Source organism: Acromyrmex echinatior, chromosome 1 (assembly GCF_024713525.1).
Source record: "Acromyrmex echinatior isolate Ae372 chromosome 1, ASM2471352v2, whole genome shotgun sequence".
Lineage (NCBI taxonomy): Eukaryota > Metazoa > Arthropoda > Insecta > Hymenoptera > Formicidae > Acromyrmex > Acromyrmex echinatior.
In genome coordinates, this window is record NC_141852.1 from 8,737,582 (window position 1) to 8,763,194 (window position 25,613).

The 25,613-nt window shown below is 37.6% G+C and overlaps 1 protein-coding gene across 2 annotated transcripts in view; it reads left to right on the forward strand.

The window, feature by feature from the left end:
* LOC105146616 (roundabout homolog 2) overlaps nucleotides 1–25,613 on the forward strand; it is a 132,412-nt gene that overhangs the window by 25,046 nt on the left and 81,753 nt on the right. For both annotated transcript variants that reach the window (XM_087404566.1, XM_011056998.2), the window contains one exon: nucleotides 10,949–11,257. In XM_087404566.1, coding sequence (XP_087260692.1) covers nucleotides 10,949–11,257 — 309 coding nt within the window. The remainder of the gene's footprint in view (nucleotides 1–10,948; nucleotides 11,258–25,613) is intronic.

Here is a 25,613-nt window from a genome sequence, read left to right on the forward strand (position 1 = left end):
TTTTTATCCCGACGGTAAACCTGAAGAGCTCTATTGTGCCGGACGAATCAACCCTCCATTGAATCGCGCTGCCTTCCGGCAACAAATCAACTAAATACAATAAATCGTGCTTTATTAACGAAATCCGACATTTCGGATGTCTTCCTTTCGTTATGAGGAAACAAGCGTGATATTGTTACGGAAAATAATATTGAGAATTTGAGTTATAAGTAATTTGCGATGCATATCAAAAACTATTTTTTTTTTTTTTAATATTTTTAATTGCTCCGTTACGATAATTTAAGGTACAGAAATGTTGTCAATATCCTACTGAATTTAATCCAATATTCTTTTCTAGTTTCAAATCACTCGTATATATATTTAAATAAAAGAGATTTTACATATTAAAAAATCGCCCCAATAAACTCTCCGAATAATTATTTATTATAAAACATCAACTATAAATACAATAAATCATGCTTTATTAATGAAATCTGATATTCCGGATGTTTTTCTTTCGTTATGGAAACAATTAAGCGTCACATTGCTACGGAAAATAACATTAAGGAGTGAGTTTTAAGTAATTTCCGATGTACAAAAAAAAACTATTCTCTTTGAATAATCTAAATGGCTCAGTTTCTAATTTAAACTATAAAAATGTTATTCATGTCCAACTTTATTCGATTTAACCTAATATATTGTTTCCTATTTTAAGTCGATATTTATAAATAATAGATTTTATATATTAAAATCGTCCAAATAAATCTTCCAAATAATTATCTATTATTTACATTCGTTACCGGTATCAAAATAGCTATCTTGCAATATAACTTTGTCAAGTGCATTGAGGAACATGCTTGAACAAAATAAATAAGAGAACTATTGATTTCAACAGAAAATTGATAAAACCTGTTATACTTAAAACCTTTTCTGAGTAAACTAAATAAAAGAGATAAACTTTTTTAAGAAATAATCATAATTCTGTAACGCAATTAAAAATTTACGAAAGAAAAATGTACAATAGAATAAATTTCTGCATAAAATTGTAAAATTTCTGGTATAAAAATGCTATCTCAACATTGTCTCGGCGAGAAAGCACAAAAATCTCGAAAGTATTCATAAAAAGAAAAGGCACACCCTGTATATATATCGTTCGTGTACAGTTCTCGGTTGATACACGCGAGAAGCTGAAATGAAACGAAAAACGCCTAGGGGCGATTTAGCGCAAGAGGAGCCACGAGCGAAGACTCGGCGTTCGTCGGCGAAATATGAAAAGTCCGTAGGCGGTTTTAATTTCGCCGCGAACACCGCCATTGTTTCCCGTCTCTCTGCACGACGCGCGGCGAACAAAAGAAAATCGCGCGCGGCGCGGAACGGGCGTGTGCTCGTCGCTCGCGCAGGGCTCGCTCGTCGCTCGAGAACCGAGAACGAGCGATAGAGCCTGTGAGATACGCGAGAAAAAGGGCCAAGCAGAGAGAGAGAGAGAGAGAGAGTCGACTCGACTCGTCTCGACTCAACTCGAGTCGAGTCGAGTCGAGTCGAGCCCCACAGAGCTTCATGCCGGGCGAGAGAGAAGAACATCCGAGCGCGAGATACCGGGAGAAACGCCATCTCATAAATCACGTTATTTAATAGATCAACGGCGATGACATCTGTTGCGACGTAGGTGTAATGTAATTACGCGCCGCGGGCGGAGAAGAAGAAGAGCGCGCAGAAAGGGGTGGAAAACAAAGTTTTCAGCGGGTGAGCGAGCGTCGGAATTAAAATTCGCGATTGACGAAAGAGAGTCGATTTTGTAATCTCGCGTGGCGGGACAAAAAAAGCGGCGCGAAATTCCGAGTATTCCGATATACGTATAACGCGATCGGCGAGTTTTTGCGGCAGCCGGTGCAAAAAGAGGCTAATAAATTACATTTCCCTGGGTGTAATTTCCGTGACATTATTATCCGAGTCGCGCGAGAATTCTCAATATATTTGCATTTGATATTTTATCATTTTATCACGTTGATAATTTTGAATATTCCGAAAAAATATATATATGTATAAACGCTATATTCTAGCAAAATACCGAAAAATTAATCAAAATCGAAGAGGCTTTGTTCGATCTCCTCCTCCCCTCCACACATTCTGCCTCCGGGCGGTAACGTATTTCGTTTTAACTCGGAATTGATGAGAATTGTTGGTTTTGCGAATTCGAAACGTTTAATAAAATCAAAGCTAAATGTTTTTTTTTTTCCTTTTTTTTTCCGCGACGCGAACGCAATACGAGTTCTATGTCTACGTATCACAGTCGATGTCTCGTACGCGAATGTAAATGATGGATGGGTACAATACGGCGACGCGAAATGAGGGTATAAACGATGGATCCGTTTATAATTGCAAATTTCATTTCGTGTTTCCATTGTGTAAAACTGCATTATTCCGCGCTTATGCAATTGGGCGCGCACGAACGCCAAGCAGTTCTTTGTTAGGTTTAATGGCGCCCATCGATTTTCGTCGGCTCTCTCGAGCAATTTCTCGTATATATTAATGCCAATAGATAGGACTCTTCCTCTTGCGCGCGGGCTTGTTCGGGACAAATCAAACTCCGTGGCAAACGGGTCTCGGGTTCGGCGCGCTTTCTCTCTTTCTCTCTTTCCCTCCCTCTCTCCCTCTTTCATAACACGCATACAGATGCACACGCGCGCACGCGCGAGCATTCTGTCGACATACCCCTTGAGAACGGGAATGCGGTGTAGGACTTCGATTTCCAGTTAGTTAGGGCAGTTGCGATTTAAATGGCGCCATCGGAAATAGAGGAGGAAATGAACAACGCGCGATGTTACATCCACGTGGTGAGTTTTCCAAGTCGCCAACATTGTTATTGCGCGCGTGTGCAGGGGACCTCTGAACTAGAAATTTGTGTTTAATTCTTCGTTTCAATCGCTTTAACTTTCACAGAGTAATAGAATTAAATTTAATATCTGTTTCACATTGAATAACAGGACAAAATTTTATTATATGTAGGTAGTAAGCGAGAGATGTTGCTTTTTCTTCAATTATATACTTGTGACTTTTAAATATCAAGAAAGAAATTGTTTCGTTCAATGTTTATTACATGAATGATGCATGTTAAATCTTTATCATTTTATACATTTAAAAATAAGCTTTTATTATTATTTTGTGCATTTGGAAAAAAAAGTATGTAGATATAGTAGCAAGAAATCGTGTTGGTTTTTTTTTAATTATCTAATTCGCGATTTTCAAAAATATCAAGAATATGAAAGAGATAGTTTCATTCAATGTCTGTTAAATATTTTTAGATGATGCATGTATTAAATCTTTATTTTATACATTTGAAAAAGTAAGCAGTAAACTTTGTGTGGCTTTTTCTTTAATTATATAACTATCTAAAAATATCAAGAATATGAAAGTGACAGTTTCATTTAATTTCTATTAAATTTTTGGATGATGCATATTAAATCTTTATTTTATACATTTAAAATTAAGTTGTTATTATTATTTTATACATTTGAAAAAGTATAAATACTAGAGATTGTCTAACTTTTTCTTTAATTATCTAACTTGTGATTTCTATAAAAACATGAAGAAAAAGATAGTTTCAGTCAATACTATTACATTTTTGGATGATGTACATAAAATTAAATTTGTATTAATATATTCCTTCAGATTTCTTTTCTTATATCTTAATTAATTATTATTTTTTCTTTCTCTCGAAGGCTCTGAAATGCTTACAGTGCATATGTATATCTTGTACAATGACCTGTACCGAATGAATAATCGGTTAACGCCGTTAAACTCGGTTATCGATGCATAAATTATTGATGCAGTCACGCGGATCGAGACAAATTTTGCCGTTACGGCTCACGATCTCAATCCATCTAATGTTTATATGCATAAACGAACAACGATTCTAGTATTTTATTAAAAGCAATATCTCAATAATATCGAGTTGAAATTTTAACGACGTGCTCTTTCGCAAATTGCAAGACGGTATTTCTCGGCGCAAATAAATTCTACTTATTTTAACGATTCGAGAAGTATCACAGATGCAATTTATTGATAAACGCGGCGTATATATATATATACACGCATACGTGACCAATATAAATCTCCGCCGTTGGCGTAACCTAGCGCTATGCTGATTTATAGATATCGAACGATTCTGCACGAGCAGCGACAGAAATCCGATTATGGTGGAACCGGCGGTGTTACACGAGAGTGTTGGGGTATCGCGCAATTTCGAGGATCGAAGGAATCGAAGGAAATCCGGAAAAATTCGAAAAATCAATGTAACGTAAGTCATTCGTTAACCACAGCTTTGTTCCTCCGGGTGTGAGAAGCGCGTCGTTACGAACGCCGTTCCGTTCCCGGGTTACTTTCTTGCAGGCGGCAGCTACGTGAACGTAGTTTGTTTCGTTTGCATATAAAGCGCGTATCCGTTTCTTTTCGGAAAATGCTCAGCGCATGTTACCACTATATACAGCAAGCACCTCTGAATAATTCAAACAAAGGATTAACCATCGTGCACCCAGCGCTGCCTCGCCGGATGTCTAACCGATGTTAAGAACAGCATCGACATCCCGAGCACATTCGAATCCTCGTTTAAATTTTACGAACTTAGGGAAGTTACAATAAACTAGAGATCCGTGTCGAAATATTTTGGTATGCGGGACGCGACGTCCGTAAGTCTTCAAACCACATAAACAAAATTATAATTAAATGACACGTACGGTAGGGTGTAATAAACGTAATGTGTATAAATATCTGAAGAATAATTATTATCGACGTGAAATATATTTTTCAGAATTTTCACATCTTATTACGGCGAGAAATTATTAGACATTCGGTGTTTAATTTTCGTCACGGTATAGTTAACGAATGAAAGATATTTTTAAAAAATCAGGATCGTTTCCCGTTTGAACATGAATAATTTATTCGCGTCTGTTTAAACAAAGACCGAAAGGTTGGAACTCTGTTTGCGTTAACCTTGCGCGACGAACGCACGGGAAAGCTAAGTGAATACACAATGGCAACGAGGCGAATGACTAGCGAATATGACGCCTGGTTGGCCTTCTACGGTATTACTCCACACACGGTGTGCTCTAGTGATAGCAAAAGTGGAAACTAGTATGATAATGAGTTGCAAACATTACGAATCTCCTCATATGTCGCTTAAGGGGCTCATATAGCAAACGGAGGCTGAACAAATTACCGGGACTTACGTAGAGAGCAATTTAACTCTTGACGATTTAAATTTTAAAGGTCAATCGCTATCTAATCATCGAAATTATATGCTTCAATTCGCTACCGGATTGAAAATAAATTGTACACGAAAAAAACACGGTTTCGCTGAAATATTTAAAAATCTATCAAATAAAGAATTCTGTTTTCGATTAAAGCTAATTTTAGTGCTTGATTTTATATATATATATGCAAATTTGCAAATACATTTTTCAGTTCTATAAACTGCACGCCGATTTGATTTATTAAGACTTGAAACGCAATCAACTGAAACCATATCACAAATTACATTGATCGCCAATTTAATAATGATGCTAATAAGCTTTATTAAGCATCAAGAATATCTTCTTAAAAGACTACAAAGAACTTATTGCATTAAAGAACTAATCTAAAAATTTAGTTAGATCTGTGTGAAAATGATTTTGTTGGACTATTAAAATAATTATACTATATGTAGGACGTTCAAGCTGATTGCAAGAATAAAATTTTTTGCAGCGGTGCTCGTCATGTTTGAATGTTCTACATAATTATTTTAATAGTCCAAATAAAATTATTTTCAGATCTGTAACTCGTTAAATTTTTAGATATTTCAGCAATATCGTTCTTTCCATATATGATATTCTCGCGTATTTATTTCCCAAGTTAATAGCAAAATTCTGAATTCGGTTTTATAAAAAAATCGAAACACATGAATTATATATAACCGAATTTTTCAATGTGAAGATATAATAGTTGGATGTCGTGTAGCTCTTTTTGTTCTGCTGAAGTTAAGCGAGCTCTTGTGCACTCTTGTGTTATCGAGCCTTCTTTTTTTATCATCTGCCGCGCCGTACGCTTTCTGATTTCGACGGGATCTCAATTTCTTACACGAGCAAGGCTATATTGCCGGAAAAAAAAGAAAACGTCCATGGCCTTTATAACCGGCTAATAAATAGGTGCACCCGTGTAATTTGCTTCGTCACTTTTCTGCTTCTCTTGTGCCCTCCTCCTTACTCACATTAGTGACTGGGAAGATTACACCTGTGCTTTTTTGTGCTTGTGAAAATAATCGGATCTGCTAATAGTGCGGCATTTACGAAAAAAGCGAAGAGTCAGTTTCAATTATTTTACATTGGAGATTCTCTTTGGAATTCTCCCGCTTTATAATTATCTATATTAATAAGACTCAATCTCTATATTAAAAAGACTGTGTTTTTCATCTCTATTCATAATTTAGATTAATAATGTTAAATTAAAACTTCAATAATTAAAAGATAAATAATTACAAAAGTTAATTTATTAACTATTAAATTTTACATTCACATTTTTAATTACATTGCCACGTGTAAAATTACTGATCAAATTAAAAATTATATATTATGAATCATAGAATATCAATTATCTTTACAATAAATTACTTTTATATATTATTTCAGCTTCAATTTGCGATTACGTTTCAAATTCAATTAATAATCATTTTAAGATTAATTTAGTAATCGGCGCGTACTTTATATAAATGTAAAAGACTTTTTTTAATTTATATAGAAATATCGTTAGGTACTAAAAATCTAGGCGCTTCTTTGCCTATTTAAATTATCTTATTCACATTCACTGTCATACCGATCAGTATCATATTCGTTTTCTCCGAAAAAAAAAACCTCGAAAAAGTTCCTTTTTCAGCTCTGATATACCGCAAATATCGATTTTCTCTACGTAAAAGTCATCGGATTATCGGTTTCGCCTTTTAATACACGTGTACGCGAACAGGCACTTCATGGAGGAATGCCTGCCGACTAGACAGCAGCATGGTGCACCTATCTAATAATGCGTGTAACCACAGGTAATCCGAGCCACTATCGATGACTAATACCTGCCTGCTCGTTGCTCCACTCACACCGACGCGACGCGACGCGAGGCGACGCGAGACGACGCGACAATGCAGCGTCGCGCCGCTCACGTAGTACATACTATATGTATGCACGTATGCGAGCGAGCGCGCACGCATAATGCATATGGACGTTCGGCGAGCGACATACACCATGGCGAGCCGAAATCTCGTGGCATGGAGATAGGACGCCAGAGGCGGCGATATTATCAAATTATATACCTGCACTACGTATACACCGGCGGCCAATAATTCATCCATAATTCAGTTATCTAAATAGGACACCCGCGCCGCACACACACACGTATGACTTTCGCGCTGGGTGCCGTACACACACACACACACACACACACACACGCGCGCGCGCGCGCGCGCATCAGTCACACACGTTCACGTGCGCGTGCATGTGCGTGCGTCAAAGGCGTGCTAGATGCACGACTGTACGCGACGATCTCTGGTAGCTGTTAAAGCGAACGGCGAAAAACTGCCGTGGAATTATCCTATCCATTGGACGGCGCGGCGTGTGGTTGTGTAGTCTCGTGACATCAAGTCTCTCTCTCTCTATCGGAACACTATCGCTGCGCTTTTTACTAACGCTGCGATGCTATCGCAGGCAGTAAAAAATCTTTAATTATTTTATAAATTAATTTATGCAGCAATTTATTATTCTTTTTATCCATATACACCGTTAGATATCAAAGGAGCAATGGTAACTCAATCATTTGAGTGAAATAACATTTTGTTATTTTTAACTTTTATGTGTCAAAGTGTTATAAATTGATAAGTGTTATTAATTCACTTCTATGCTTAGTTTGAAAATAAATAACGTCTATATTAAAGTACGCATTTAGTAAATAATAAACTAAATTCGAGTCAAATTTAATATATTTTTTTATTCGATTTCGTTGTTTTAGTTATACAACGGCATATTGAATAGGATCTAGAAATGATTATAAAAATAATTCAAATTGGGTATAATTTGATATTATAAATGCAACAATGTACCTTGTATCCTGTTAAATTCGTAATGTCAAATTATACCCAAATTGAGTTATTTTTAATCAAGCCTATAGTTCGCCATTGCTTCTATGTGTCGTTAATTGAACTAAAAAACAACAGAGTTAAACAATTAAAAAATGTTTGACTCAAATTTGATTTATTGTTTATCAAGTGCATTAATTCTTAAACGCCTTTTCGTTGACATCCGACTTAAACGCCTTTTCGATGACTTTTTTTTTTTTTAATAAAAATTAAAAACATTTGATTGATACCGTCGTTCCTTAATGTTTGGAGTTTTGATTAAAAAGAGTTGTTTACAATATGTTTATTTTTTATGAAAGCTATTATTAAGCAATCAAATTGGATTGTGTATGCTATACTCAAGTTGTTCCCGCAGTGTTAATATCACTGTTTGTTTTGAATCTAAGCAATTCAACAGAGATGTGATTATGTTTTTAATCACATGTTTTGTAATAAGATAATACATTTTGACACACATGGAAATTACAAATAATAAAATGTTATTTAATTTAGAATATTAATTTAAATCCTTTAATATTTGACAGTAATGTAAAAAACATATGAAACAGCTTTTGAAAGGATTTTAAGATTATAAAACATCGAAAATACATATAAAGGCAAAAAAATGTAAAATTAATACATATAAAAGCTCGCTAATAATTTCATAATAATAAATTAATCAATATAATTTAATATAATGTAAGATATAATAAATATACAATAATTGAAAATAATTCTCTTTCTTTCTCTTTTCCATTTTTTTTACGCCACTGTCGAGATTATTTAAGTTATTGTAAATTCGTAAATACGTTCGTTATTTATAAAGCGTCACTGCGAGATGCTACGTAATATTAGCCGAGTCGGAAAGCAGTGTACAGTGTGTCACGGCAAATCGGTTTATGATTTGTTTACACCGCGCTGATGAAAACACATGTTGTATCGCATTCATCAATAAATCACTCCCTTCGTTCACGCATAAAAACGAGAATAATTGAATTAAAATTAATTAATGCCAGAAATGCGATCTCCATATGCGTCGCAGAACGTCCAGCATTATTTGCATTAATTCCTAGTAATGCAATTCTATATTGCCGCTAATTGCGGTAACTCGTAAACATGTCGAATCGAGTTTACATGAATTTAATGCCATCACGTTGGCACAAATTACAGCCAGCATTAACATAGTTTTTACTACATAAATACAAACTTTGCATAATTCTTTTCCCTGTGTTGCGCGATCCGCAACGTGCATTAAGCACTGAAAATTTTACGAGACGGTGCTTAAAAATAAGGCAGGCTGAAGCCGGATTTAATTTTCGTTTCTGAGCTGGTTTACGACCAGGTGTTTGAAAATTAACGAGATCACGGTGCACCTTCGCGCAGTGGCGCTCCATACAAAATTGAGAAAGTAGAGAGATAGGATAGTCAACGGCGAAACAAGAAGAAAATTCATGGCGTTCGCGCGGCGAAGAAAAGCGTTCGATCGCATCAGTACGTAAACAGCGGCTTCGCGATATTAATATTGGCAAGACGGCAGCCTCTTCGAAAGATTAATATTGGCAAGGTGCCAATAAATTTATATGATCTTCTCAGTGTTATACGTAGTGTCTCAAGAGGGGTGTGAGGATACACATCAGACGCGAGAAATAACGGGAAATTTATGTAAACCTTCTCAACAAATATCGATTAACATAACTTAATGATGAATATCTTCGTAAACAGATCTTAATTTATACATTTATTATTAAAACAAAGTTTACTTTGAACAAAATGCTTTAATTCGGCAAAAGCGTTATTGAATGAGATTTTTCGGATAAATACGATAGTCGAGATATCGCAAAATTAATTGGATGTAATTTTTGTTTCCATTAAGTTTATTTTTTATTTGCGAAATTCATTTTTTTTTGGATTTCGTAAATAAAAAATAAACTTAATGGAACTTTGCAACTAAGCTAAGTGCTTTAATTCGGTAGAAACATTCGTATACACACTGTATAGAAAAATACATACTGTACGTAAGCAATAATTATTTATTTTTAATAAGTATTTAAAAAAAATTGATATATCACAAATCTATCATAAGTTCATCACAAGCATCAAATTTATTCAAAATATATTTCGAGTCCTAGTGAATTTAATACTTTATACAAGATTATTAAATTAAAATTAATTCGATTAATTCTTCAAAAGAAAATTTTTACTTTGAGTACACAATAATGAGTTTTTCTAAAATTTATAACAAGTATACTTTATGATGATTATCAAGAAAATATTTTTTGTTAAAAATAATCACTTAAAAGGAAGAAAATAAATTGAGTAATCACTTTTCTTAATAACAGGATGATATTTTTTGTACGTGTTAATAATAGCTCTAAAGAATACCAATGGCTTCTGAAGTATGTTTTAAAATTTAAAAACGTCATCCACAAGATAACGTCGAAAAGAACGTCTGCTACAAGAACGATCGGTTTCGTTGAAGCATCTAAAAATTTAAGTACAGGAAGATGAAACAACATCCAAACTAATAGCAAATTTTAAACTAATAGCAAAATGCTTTAATTCGGCAGAAGCATTCTAATAAGATTTTCTAATAAGCTAAATGCGACAGTCGTTATCGAAACGTTGCGAAGAAACAAATTAATTGGACGTAACTTCCGTCTCTCTGCTACATTTATTTTTATTTAAGACGAAATAATTCAACGTGAAAGAATGCAATGCGGCGCGTCGTGGCGAAAATATCTCCGGTTGAAGGGGTGAACTAATTAGATTGCCAAGACGACACGACACACCGCACGTCGAGAGATCCGCTAAAGAGTCTTCATTTTCTTTTTCTGCTTTCAGGACAGCTGAAATGTCCACGGATAACCGAGCACCCGTCCGACATAATAGTCGCGAAAAATGAGCCGGTGACGTTGAACTGCAAGGCGGAGGGTAAGCCCGAACCGGTGATAGAGTGGTACAAGGACGGTGAGCTCGTGCAGACGTCGCCGGGGGACGCCAAGTCACATCGGGTCCTACTGCCTACGGGATCCTTGTTCTTTCTGCGGGTGATGCACGGCAAGAAGGAGCAGGATGGTGGTGTATATTGGTGCGTCGCGCGGAATAAGGCTGGATCCGTCCCGAGTAGGAACGCCACTCTCACAGTCGCAGGTAAGAGAGAACTTCTCCGACCGTCTTCTTTTCGTCGTCTCCTTTTTACGTCCGGATTATACCGGGTAGCGTATCAGACACATTGCGAGGGCGACCACTCGTTAAACTCGGAACGAATCCCCGTGAAACGGGCTTTTCGCCTCAAGGAATTCCACGGCTGCCCGAGTCCGTGTCGATCAAACCAGCGCTTTCTTTCGCGAAGAGCGACAGGCTAAGCCAGAATGAAAGCTCTCTCTCTCTCTCTCTCGAACAGCATCGACCGCCGTGCCGGTCAACAACTCTCGCGTGAACCAGCGCAGTATGGATTAGCCATTGTTGCGATACGACTAACAATAAGCGTTGTCCCCGCCGGTTCTATAATTATTTGCTCCCGCGCAGGTGTCGATTAGCGTAATCTTGTAGCCAACGCCAAGCCGATAAGATACTTTGGGTCTTTTCTATGGAAATCGTAATCGGCGAAATACATCTTTTCGCACTTGCTAAAGAAACTTTACACCGTTCACGGGCATGTAAAACAAAACGTTGTAATCACTCAGTTGTAATACGCTCTTTGTACATTATCGCAAAGATCAAGCGCCAGTAATTTTTCAATGTCAGTTTACAGTTCAAGGGATTGCTAGTTGATAAATCGGTTGAGTTAACAAATCGTCGAAGCGTAAATACAATTCATGTGTAAAAAAAAAAGAGCACGCGGACATCAATAAAAGTAATTTTATACTGGACGATAAAATTTTAAATTTTATATATGACTTCATAATTTTACGCGGTGCATTTGCTTATCTAAAAGTGCTATTTGTCACAGTCTTTCGCTTTCTCTCTCTCTCTCTCTCTCTCTCTCTGTTTTTACGATAATCCCATAACACACATTTCTCTTCCACTCTTTATGAAATATATTTAAATAATAGAGATTAATTCTATTATATTATACAACACATCGAGCTTAACAGAAATGCAAAATATCCAATGACTACTTCCTCGAATATATACCGTAAATTGCAGAGAAGTAATTTACTTTCTCGTTTACGTTCTAATTAAACAATTACACGCGGAACTACAAACGGGAAGCAAACGCTTTCATAATACGTTTATCGGCCAAATTCCGCACGGTGCATTTCAATCTATTCTCTGCCTGTTAACAAGGAAACGAATAAACTCCTTCCCTTGGCGGCAAAAATGGTGTTGCATCCGTGACTCCAACGTCTCCCTTACAGCATTTCCTCCGCTCGCGCGAGCTCGCAAGAGCCTCGAGTGCCTCGGAACGACTTCTCTCTCACCTCTTCGTTCACTCGCTCGGTTACGAGGCAAAGTGAACGTACGGCGACGGCGGCGATGACGACGCGGGACGATGTCTATGTGTCACACGAACGAAAACGGACACCCCGTATGTACGGGGCGCAGGAAGGAATAACCGTGATTTATACGGGATAGAAGTCGACTCCTTCGACTAAAACGAGCCATGTTTGTTTAGAGGCGATCGATATCCCGGGCGACGCACCCTCGCCTCTGCCCGTCCGTGGTATATGCCCCGTCTGTCCGCTCGCCTGCTTGCTTGCTTGCTTGCTTGCTTGCTTGCTTGCTTGCTTGCTTGCTTGCTTGCTTGCTTGCTGACTGGTTGGTAACGACCCATTCGCTCGCCTCACCTCGCCTTTACTACCTACGAGTCTGACGATGCGACACCGACCGACGCCTGTTATACTGGCGAAGAATGCACTTGGTCTGTCCGTGTGTATGTGCGTGCGTGCGTGCGTGCGTGTGTGTGTACGTATATTAATGCATCGAGTCGGAGATCCCTCCCCCCTCCTCCCCCTTTATTATGGAGCCCCTCCTTTTACGCAGCATCCCTGTCGCCTCACTCAGGCTAATCCCCGATTATGATCTCCAGAAAAGATTCCATACAAATTGAATTAGTGACCTGGAGTCAATGTAACATTTCTGGAATCGGCCGAATATGCTGGGGAAACATCTGTGTAACTCGGCCGACTCTCCATAGCGTCACGATATTGAATGTCGGGTTATTGAATATCCGAAAGTTCCCGTCGCGATTGAATCGCTTCCATTTTTATTCCGCGGTCGGTGCAATCGTGTATTTTCACGCGGAGGAAGGAAAAAAAAGAACGATCGAAAACGTATATTACTATCGCGAGGAGGAAAAAAGCAATCGCGTATGTGCTCATTCGGATCGCATTACGGAAGATTAAGGACGATAATGGAGAATGCCGATAATGCGAGAGCGGATCGCGCACGCCACTTCCATGTTATTCCCTTTTCCGTGGGCTCGTTATTTCGAGTTCCTATATATACATATATATATATAAGCGTGTGTATTGTGTACCGAGTGCACTGCACATGCACACGCGCGTGCAATGTGCACTCACGTATCACGGATGCACCCAGCGCGCGTTTCGCGTTTCGCGTACGCGAGCATCGGTTACGCCGATGCATCCGAGCTTCGTAATTTATAGAACACGATATCGCTCGTTAATTGCTTATTGTAATACGCGCAGCTATCCGTAACGTGCATTTATGCGACAGCGCACGTTAAATATGCAACCGTAATGGGGAGTGCTTAGCAGAGAACGGACCGGAACGTGCGGCTGTTCTAGCTCGTGGAGCCCCGGAATCTCTAGGATATTGATATTGCGTCGCAATAAAATTTCTGTCAAGGCATCTGTGCCATAATTATTCGGATGCCGTAAACGACGCATCGGGGATGGGGCTAAAGCGACCTTTGTGCACACTCGAGGAAGCTAAATCTCTCTCTGTGGATCAGTCCCCGTTTTCTATTATATTAATGCAATATACATAAATATTGAATCTTAAATCTTTTGTCACCAATTATTATTTATTATCGTATAAATTAAACGTCGGTTTTAATCATTAGTAATGAATTAGTAATAGGCAATTGTATGTGAAATAACCGGAGCGGTTATTATTTATGAGATGAAATTAATTTTGTAAAAGAGTAAGGATTTACTTTATTTTATAAAACACAAAGAGAATCAATTCAATGAATGGAAAATTAATTTAACATTATATAATGAGAGAATCAAGTTTCTCATATTTACAGAATTATAGGTTGGAAAAGAGAGCTTTTTGATTTTTTTTTTCAAATTATTGGTGATAAATTAGTAATAGGCAATTGCGTAAAATAATCAGTTTTGATTATTATTCATGAAATGAAATTAATTTCATAAAAGAGTAAGGATATATATTTGCTTTATTTTATAATACATACAAAGGGAATCGATTCCATGAATGGGATATTAATTCAACATCATATAATGAGGAGACCAAACTTCCCGTCTCATAGAATTATAGCATGGGAGATATTCGAGTCTCCCAGTTGTTTTGGAAAAAAAAAAGCGAAGAGGTGCGAAGAGAGACACGAGGATGCTTTGTCGCGTTCTCTTCCATCGCAGTTTTAAGCGTCGCAAGCCTCGCCTTTCTCGGTAACTAGATTCGCCAAGTAGCCGTCTCTTGCGCCCCTTTGTTGTTTTTGCTGTGGCTCGCGCCGGTTGCTCTTTCCTTCTTCTCTCTCTCTCTCTCTCTCTCTCTTTCTCTGTCTCGACTCGCACTCTCTCCGACTTCCAGCGTAATATAAATAGGCCCCGGAGATCGCCATCCGAGCCCCCTTTTCTCTATACGGAACGCGACCCGGCACGCCGCGGAGACAGGCTGACACGGCTTCTCGATCCGGGCTATCGCCGTATAATGCATAGCTTACCGCGTTATAATGGGAGCTTATGCACAATAGTCATGTACCACGCTCACCCATAAGGCTCTTTCGACCATGGGCGCCGCTACGCCCATTTTTTTTCGCGTGGAGCAACACGGACGTGAAGCTCTTTTCTGGGAACCTGTTAGTGTATTCCAGACCGGTTCTTTTTTTCGTCTCTGCTCATTCAAAACATTCCACTTAGGAATGTTCTAAGAAACATTTATAAGGCTTAAGAGATTATAAATATTTACGCATATCTAGTTGGCCATTATAGCAATTGTAACACAAGTGTATGTATATCGATTTCTTATTGTGTCTTATAACATATGAGTATATGTGCAGATGACGTAATCGTCATACTTTCTCCAAATTTGCATAGATACCGGTTAATAATGTACGTTAGGTAACTTTGTTCAACCTCTATCCCCCAAATATCCCAAGCGCAAACGTTAACACTGGACATCGGATTCTTAGGAAATTTCATATTTTTTTAGAAAGCAGATTAGAAAGTGATATCAAAATAGAAATTATCTTATTGAAAAAGTATTCTAAAAATGCGTATTTATTTATGTTATATGTGTGCAAATTTGCATATTTTGTACATGTCTGCATAAATATCTGTACTAAAAATCCTGTCCAGTTATTACGTAATGATAACTTGCTTCTACATTCTTGATAAATAAACCCGTCACCTTAAAACCTTCTAATATCTTCTGTTGATACGCGCAGTTTGTCCAGGTTCAACGTCGATGAACAATTTATCGCCGTAAAATATGCTTACACATTGAAAATATGCTTGCTTTTTTTTCTTAATTACACGTAACGTATTTATCACGCTGACAGTGATTTATTTCTCGTTAGAGAATTATTAAGAGTCCCTCGATACATTTTTTAGTATAAAGCTGTTGCGCGCGGAGTCATTTTCGTGTATCCGAGAGACACGAGATACGACGTGCGGATGACCTAGATATATTTTTAAAACGATAGAGGATGATCCGCGTTGACTAGTAGCTAGATTATCTCTGGTGACAGGACGCGACGCGCGGTGCATCAAACGTAACGTTGACATCGTCGCGCAAGATAGCTCCGTCTTCCCTAATGGGAATATAAAAAAAATGCTCTCTCGGCACATCTTATAAATTTATAATTGGCTTTGGTTGAAGTTTCGCGTCGATAAAGCTGAGGCGGAAATAAAGAGAAATGAGAGCGGAAGCAAAGAGTCCGGTTTTGAAATTAAGCAAAACTCGGCGAATCGCAAGCTCCAGCGACATAATTATCCAAGTTAGGACATGTTGCGGATGAAAATATAAAACAGAGTTTGCACTTCACAAAGATGTGTATATATGTATATATATATATATGTATTATACACGCGGAAAATGTTTCAATTTGAATTGAAGTTTCGCTCTTTCGCTTCCCCAAATGGTTTATATACGAAAGAAGAAAGATAAAGAGGAACGTAAAAGTCAAATTTACTATTTCTTTCTTCCAAGTACAAGTCTTAAGTTTGATGTTTCCCCAACTTTACGATATCTATATCCAGAGTAACGAAGCAGCCGAAACTCGTGTCAAAATCCCACGACCGAAATTGAACCGTCCCTCCCTGAGATAAATACGACCGAATTTTGACAGATTAGCATGGCGACGGGCGAGTACTTACTCCCCTTTAAACGTTATCAGGGGGATTGTTTATTTTAACGCGACGTTATCGCACCTCACGACGTCGAAACCGACGATGGCAATGGCAGGAGAATCGAGAGCGCCAAAGAATAAACGGGAGAAAATGAAGATAAATTGGAGTAAATAGGTGGTAATAGGTATAATGTCGCTGCTATTTAATCTTCATTAAGGCTAACGTGCCTCCCGTCTCTTCTGACTCGTCTCGACGACGATATCGGGACTGTCACGGAGACAGATACGTTTTTAGTGGAGCGTCACTTCGTCAGTCCAATGTATATCCGGGCGGACGAGCGGACGGATGATTGTTAAAAACTGCGCGACGCGTCGCCGCCGGCTGATTATTCATTCGACTATTGAGATAATAATTTTTCAGAGCCGTGCGACAACGTTGGATACATGTATTTGTCCTGCCAATAAAATGGAAAAAATTATTAGCTCGAGGGGGATAATGAATGGTACTGTTGAAACTTCTGTCCCATTCGACACTTTCTCATGTGGCCTTGATGTCACACTCTTGATTTCTCACGTCTTTGTGCGATAACAGTCGGTCTATCCGAGAGATTCAACGCATAGCTTTTATAGCGAAGCTCACTCTCGCCGATAAAAATTAATTCTACACTTTCGAAGTTTTGTACGTTGAAAAAAAATGCTATTATAGCAACAGCATTATTTTAATTGAAAATAATTTTGTTGATGACACTATGAAACTAATGACAACAAATGACAACGCTTTTGTTTTGATAAAATTTTATGTGTTTTATTAAACTGTCATTGAATTGACAAGATTTTCAATTAAAATAATGCTGTTGTTCTTCTTTACATTTTTTTTTGGAATGGAATCCTCCTCAAGAGAGTGAAATTTTTTTTATTCTTAAAGATTGAAAATACTACCACACACATTCTTTCACTTTTTAGAACAAAATTTCATTTCGAAAGAATTTAAATCATTTTTTTTTTTTTAATGGATTGAATAAAGGCTCGAGGATTACAAAGTCTAACCTTTAACGAGGGTCTGTTTTTTAAATCTAACTCTTTCTTGAATAAGATTTGTTATAATTTATAATTTTTCATCATACATAGATCTTGTCTTAAAATATGACAGCGTCACTATATATCTATATAGTGGCTTTCCCATCCTGTAAAGGTACCTTCTTTGTAGTACTTTTTGCACAAGAATATATTTCAGAAAATATGTCTGAAAAGTTAGTATAATCTGACATGTTTTACACGGAGTCTCTCATTAAAATGCGGGATATATTACAGGTTAATAGGTACACTTACAGCTAAGCGAAGTTTAACCGATGTCACGAAAAAGACCATAGTGAGGAACACGAGTTCTCTTTGTAAGAAATCGTAGACGGAGGCGGTGACAGGCAATTATAGGTCTGATGGTAATTGATTTGATGCAGAGACGGTAAAACCAATTGGGAATGGGAATGTAAAGGGAAATTGGAGAAGGGGCGGCAAATAATAAAAAAAAAAAGGAAAGAGCAAAACTGTGAAAGCTTTATCAAGTTTAATTCTTTATTTTACGAAATAAATAATGTTCGTTTCTTTTCTGAAAATTTTATTTTTTGTTTATTTAATTATATTTTGACCAATCATCGATCGTTTGTTCAACTTGAAATTATTGCGAAATACGATATTTAATATGATATTTATTAATATCAAGATGTCATTAATTGACATATCATGTAAATGATTTATTCATTAATATTGACACATATCGATACTGTAATTACATATTATAATTATATACCGCTGTACCGAAAAGTACTTCTGCATCTCAATTGATCACGAGCGTTCCCGCTTTGCGAATGCGATATGCCCGCGATCCTTTAAAATCCGTTCGCGAATAATTATACATCACGTTAGAAACTCTATCGGTTTTCACTTACCTCGGCCGGATCTCCCCTTCGATCCCTTCGCGTTGCATGCATGCATGCATGCGTGCATGCATACCAAGGAGGAGGAAACGGGATGAAGGTATAGCGGGAACAAATGCGCGGAGAGAGAGCTTACTATATGATCTAACGAATGGACTATTCGAGCTGCACCCCATTTTCTGTGCCTCCGACACGTACCGCGCCACGTGGTGCATACATCTGTCCGCCTCCCCCTCTCCCCTCTCCCCTCTCCCTAGTTCACCCCCTGGTCGTCACTCCCGTCCCCCGCGACCTCTCTCTCCTTCTCTCCCTTTATCGTTCGAAAGCCAGGCTCTTTCACGACTCCACTCGCGCCCCGTTTCTACACTTTTTCTTCACTCCGGTCCATATTACTACGAACTACGTACCCGGACAACCCTCATTATTGGCCGGGCTATTAAATGGTTATAACCTTGCGCTCTTTACAACACGTGCCGCCCGCTCGCCGGTTTGACAAGTTTTATCGTGGCTGTAGTTTCCTTTGGGAGGCGAACTGCCGCCGCTGCTGCTCTTTGTTAACCGGCGTTCAAATCGAAAATTATTCTCTCGACAGGGCCAGCAGCGATTAACTGCTGCCGGGTTAGTGGTTAACTTCTATTTATCTTTGTTTCCAATCTTCTATGATAAATAGCCGTTGAAAGATACGAATAATCATCGCGATTGTTACACACATGTAAATGTTTGCAGTATATTAAAAGAATAATTATTACATGTTTTTAGAACAAAAATGCGAACATAAATCTTGCTCTTTTTCCTTCCGCATGCCGGAAGATTCCTTCTTCCTGCCGTATTTTCTCCGCCCTCATCTCCCGTGCGCGACAAAATTTTGGCAATGAATGCCGAGTCTCTCCGATGACGCTGCACCGTGTCGAACAATGGCGCGATTTTCCTGACGCGACATTCACGGCGGAAGAATCTATAATATCGTCGCGTGATTTCATCCCTTTGCGTTCACTTGCGGGAAATTTTATGATAATTCTCTGGCTCCCTGTTTCTCTTCTCGCCTTCGTCCTGTTTCACAGTTCATTGTGACGTCGTAATATCGAGCGTGCATACGATACACTTGAAGGCATCACAAGTGTACGTCTTCTCTCTTGCGAGTACATTTCCTCTTTAAAAAAGTACAACTTATTTATCTTACACCAGTAAAAAACATTCTGTATTTGTGTTAGATACGAAAGTACTCTATTCAAGTTCATGTTGAAATTATGTGTCGAATTTTTATACATTCGAGTGTTGATTTAACATGATTATGTGATTAAATTGATATTCAACATTTCTTAGTATTAAACGCAATTTATAAGTAAAACCAAATAACGTAAAGTTCATGTTTTTTAAAATATAAATTCTGAGATAAATGAATTAAATATGTAAATTTGACATATTATAAATGTTATTTTAATAAAGAAGTATGATTGCTTACTAATTCTTACGTATTCTCAGTATTCTGTTTTTGTGTTAATACACAAAAATATTATGTTTTTCACGTAATATTTGTACAACTTTTTAATATATTCTTTTTACATTAAATCAATATACAAAAAAATTCGAGCGAACCGTTTAGTATGTGATGAAATATATTAAATTTACAATAATTGTGACTTGTTAGTTTTTGATTGGCATTTTTAATTATATACGATTTACATTCTCCAGAGCCTTTATTTTTCTTGTAAAATTTAACACAAAATTTCCAACTGTGCATTTATCCGGAGTGTATCACGTTTACGATTGTATTAGCATGAAAAAGCCAGGATATATGTTAACGAACGCTCCGATCGATGTTGATAAATTTGGCGAATCTCGGACGTGACTCAGGGGGCACGTTGCACTCCACTGCATCGTCACCCTAGCTGCATCTCTCTGGTGCGCGGAACTTTTCTCAACTACTTTCCGCGCGACGGGACTGGGGTAAAGATTCCGTGATGTTTGCCCGACAACTGTATAAACAGGCGGCGATAACGCCCAGTTCCTGTCGGGAATTTCGAACGTTGTTGTTCGCAAACGTCGTCCCACCGCGAATTTCGCGTGCGCATCCGGAATTACCACGGCTGGGGCCGAGCTGTTTAACATTAACAATGACCGGCACGGCGACGGTAATTATTTACCACATTTTATTATGCATTTTACGAACTACCGCCTACCTACAATTTAGTTGTCCAATTCATTCGGAAACACCGGATTATATGGATTTATTTAATACCACGAGCCATTGGATTAAACAAACGTCGATTTTATACCGATTCGCATCTAATTGGTTTTATCGCATTCAATTTCGAATCGCGCATAATTGCATTTCCGAGTATTTCTCTTTTCCGAGTTATTCTCTAAAAATAGGGCAGGGGTTTAATAATCTTATAGAGTTAATTGAGATTGATATTTCTAAGGTTGAACATAAGATGTACTTATATATCTACAGATTTTTAGCACTGACAGTGAATTTTAAAACACAACCTAAGACAGCAGTGTCAAGTTAAATATTTTTTAATCTTGGGTTAGTGAAAGTAATGGGGAGATGGCTAAGATCATATCAATCCTTATATGACTCTGAACCTAGTCAGAGTCACTTAGATCTAAAAAGTTTCTCTGCGACTCTCGCTAAGTCGGGATGGATTACGAAATTTTTCCGTATATACGGGATTTGAACTTGCGACCTATCGGTTATGAGTCACTCTCACACGAAGCCATACGACATCCCTAATCTTGGGTTAAAAGTTAAAATAAAAAGATAATATCGCTTGAGTCAAAACAGATTTATTCTTGAATAGAAATTTGTAAATATATTTTAATTGGGTTAAAATAAAACAATTTTTATGGGATTTTAACTTGACGTCAATTATATAAATATAAAATCTTTTATACAATTTCTCTCTCTCTCTCTCTCTTTCTCTCTCTTTGGTGCGTTGTTAAATTCATAATGTTAAATTACATCTATATAATTTGAATTATTTTTAATCATTTTTGTAGGTCGGTATTTCTCTTATTCAATATAATATTAATTTAACTGAAACAATGGAATTAAACAATTTAATTCAAGAAATATGTATTTTTTAATTATATTTTAAATTTTATAAGTCACCACTCCTACTTAATATAACGTTTATTTAATTAAACAATGAAGTGTGTGTGAAACAATTTAACTTAAATTGATATTTGACTCAAAAAGTAAAGTTCGTTACTTATTAAGTGCATACATTAATGTTGTTTATTTTGAAATTAACCACAGAAATGTGTTGATTTGAATTTATTATCGATTAATTATGAGAATGAAAAACAAAACAAAATGTATTTAAAAATGTATTTATGACAAACAAAATGTATTTAACTCAAGGAATTGAATTTCTATTGCTTCTTTGATATTTAAAAATGTAGATTGGACGTAAAATGTGTACATCACGCATTTGGACTTAAATGTCATTAAAATTTAAAGTTTGTATTTTAATTTTTAATTTAATTTAATTTTCCTTCAAATATCACACAGGAAATAGCAGTTACATCAAGATGCATGAGAAAATCACCGGAATTCATATATTTATAAATTGTAAACTTGTAAAGATTTATATGCATCCTCTGACTAACTGAGATATTTTAGTCCGCAAACGTAGCTGAATATAAGTTTAATATAATTTATAAAGCAAGTGGAGCGCGCAATTTAAAGTACGATGTATGATTTATATATTTGATATATTGTAGAAATATATTCCAGTTAAATCGATAAAACCAGATGCGACCCGGTTCGCGGTTTTGCTTGGGTTTTGTACGTTGGCAAAACTCGCGCTCGATGACTATACAAATTTCTCCCTTCTTATGATCCACGAGAGCTCTGCGCAGTTACCTCACAAGCGTCACGCGGGTTAATAAACTGCTTTATACCGATATACCTGCAAACGTTTTGCACAAACGACAACGAGAGAGAGAGCGAGAGAGAGATCTACGATAATGAAAAGAAACGAACAGCAGCGCTCGTTAGCTAGATAAACCAGATGCAGCACGATGCAATTTCGCGCGATATCGCGATTATACTGAGGAAAAGAGGAAGGAAATTCTACAGATTGTCGTCATCGTCCTTATCATCATCGGCGTCATCATCGGGGCATCATCATCATCATCGTCGTTTTCGTTTCTCGTGATAAAACTTTCGTCCACGATTTTTCGGTGCGCGCATCTATTAGGCGCGTATGGCGCGGCAAAAATTTCCAAGCGGAATTTGTCAATTAGGCGCACACGCACACTGTCGGGCGTTAGTTCCCTGGGCTCCCCTGCCTCCCTCCCTTCTTCGCCCGAGCTTTCACCGGTTTTCCCTTTCATCCCTTGGTCTCGCTCTTTCTCTCTACCACCCGAAAAGAGAGCCGGGATAAAATAACACCTAGACACCCTTCGCTCGCTCTGACCCTCTTTCACGCGCTTGCTCGCTCGCTAGTCTCTCGCGTGGTGCGAGCGCGTGTATCGATTAATCGACGCGCGGAGCAAAGCGGAGCGGAGCGGAGCGACGCTGTGCCGCGCGACGTAGCATGTTTGCTCACTCTCTCTTTCTCTCTCTCTCTCTCTCTCTCCTTCTCTTTACCTCTGGACAAGCCTAGCGAAGGTGGGGATCTCTTGCAGCTTTTAATCTATCGCTCTCTCGCTGATATTCCGCTCGTCGAGAGCCATGCAACGACTCGGCATGGCGAGAGCGAGTTTTGTCGCCGTCTCTATCCCTTCTGTATTCCTCTCTTTATCTCTCTCCAGCTGATCCGCCGATACTCGCAATTGTCGATCGGCAAATCGCGGAATCCGATCCGATTGACGATTCACTCTTCCTTTCGTTTTCATCCGAACGCTGGATTACCTCCCTTCGCCTCCCTTCTGCCTCTTCTGTCTACTCCCCTTGTCATCTGGTCACTGCGTGATCGTTCCCGCGTACGAACCTCTAACTACTATTGTTCTTGTTAGATATAAATGTACAAGGATAGAGAAAGTAAGTGACGCCGTTTTTTCATCGTTACCTTTTGTAATAACAATTGGATAATGACGCTGCAATTTTTTATAACGATAACTAAAAAAGCTAGGGTTGGAAAAAAGTCATTTAAACTTAAATATTAAACTTCTGCATTTAATTTTTATCTTAATTCAACATCGAGGTCGCAATCATTTTTATCTATATGATCTTTCTAAAAATATTACGCTGTTATCCCTAAGGTAATTATTTCTTTCTTAATTTTAATAAATCCATCATCAATTAAACTAAATCCTTACTAATTTATATCCTATTTTAAACTAAAGTTAATTAAATTTAACAATCCTCCCAACTAAATGTATAAAATTATTTATTTTAAATAAAATAAATTTTTATCCTTCATAACAACTTCATATATAAAATTCTACAGGGTGAGAAGTAACTTATTACCAACACGCGCTGTTTATTGAACAGAAAAAATAAATCAGTTGTAAAAAATCAGTTGGAAAAAATAAATCAGTTGTAACGAGTTTAAAGTAACGTGTAAAAGTAACGAGGCGACATGTTACAATTAAAATAATTAATTATTTTCTTAATAAATAACGCATAATAGTAACAAGTTATTTTACAAAAATAATTTTCCTAATCTTAGTTTTCAGTTCGTTGTCGTTACCGTTATAAAAAATTATTACGTCATTGCCAAATCTTTATTACAGAATGTAACGGTTCCCATCTCTGCAAATATATAATGATGGTAGCTTGCGGAATATCTCAAGACTCGTTGAAGCAAGCTTTATAATTTGCAGCCGATTCTGACGCAAATTTAACTGCAATATTTAAAACGCTGCTTTCTCTGCAATCAGCAATAATTAATATAAAGTCTCGCTCGGAATTACTGAATAAATAACTACGTATAATAATAAACATAATAATAAGAATTTTTAACAAACAAATTAATAGTTCAAAAGGAGAGCGTTAGGAGTTGACGTGGTAAATATATCAATTATAATTAAAAAGTATTTTACAGTACATTACAGTTTGCACATGTTTACCACGCCAACTCCTATCGTTCTTCTTTTTAACCATTGATTTCTTCATTTAAATAACTACGCTTTAAATTAATTGGTGTTTACAGTATAAGCAAACTATATTGATATTACCGCTATTATAATACTACCAATATTATTGATATACACGAGTAGCACATTTTTAAAAATTTTTCTCATGAAAGTCGAAATCTGCTACGTGGGATGATTATTAATCAGTTTCGTATCTCTAATCTTAGGATTCCTTAAATCTATTTAGTTAATCCGCGAGAGCCCCCAACGCGGGTGGGCGAGAAGTGATAATTAATTGATTCCATATTTTCCGGCGTACAAATCCCTCAATCTAGTTGAGTAATTCCTTGGCTCCGGGGAGAGAAATTCCGTACGGTACAGAGAGAGAACTCCGTAGAGGAGCGGAAAAAATTGGCACATACACGAACATCTCCTTCATCCTGTGCCAATTTCCTCCTACATCGTGTAGTCTATCTCTCGAAGCGATCAATCGCGTAATATATTATTCTCTAAAGTAAGCTCAAAATAAACCGACATATGATCAGCACTTGAGGAAAAACTTTTTGTTCCGGATTATCGTTTCGTTAAAGAATAAAAGTCAAAAGAAAAGACTACACAAAAGACTTCCCTTTATCTCTCTTTCTTCGTCGCTGATACCCTCGCGGGAACGACGCAACAAAATGGTGGCTGTGGGTAAATTAAGTTTGGCGTGAGAGCCGCCCGCGGGGAGAATTTCATTCTATTGCCCGAAGCGGGCTTGCGAAAGCTCAAAACAAACGCGAACGCTGCGGAGGGTAGTAACGCGATAGCCCGAACTTCCGCGCGAGACTTGGATACCTCTAACGAGGTAACCACGTCTCTCTCTCTCTCTCTCTCTCTCTCTCTCTCTCTCTCTCTCTCTCTCTCTCTCTCTCTCTCTGTCTCTCTCTTTCACGTTCACTCTCCTTTCCATGTCGTACCCGACTTATTTAATACAGCCAGCCAGCTGTATCGTCGTAGCCGGATCCCGAGTTTCTCGACTCCAAAGCCGCACCGAATCGAA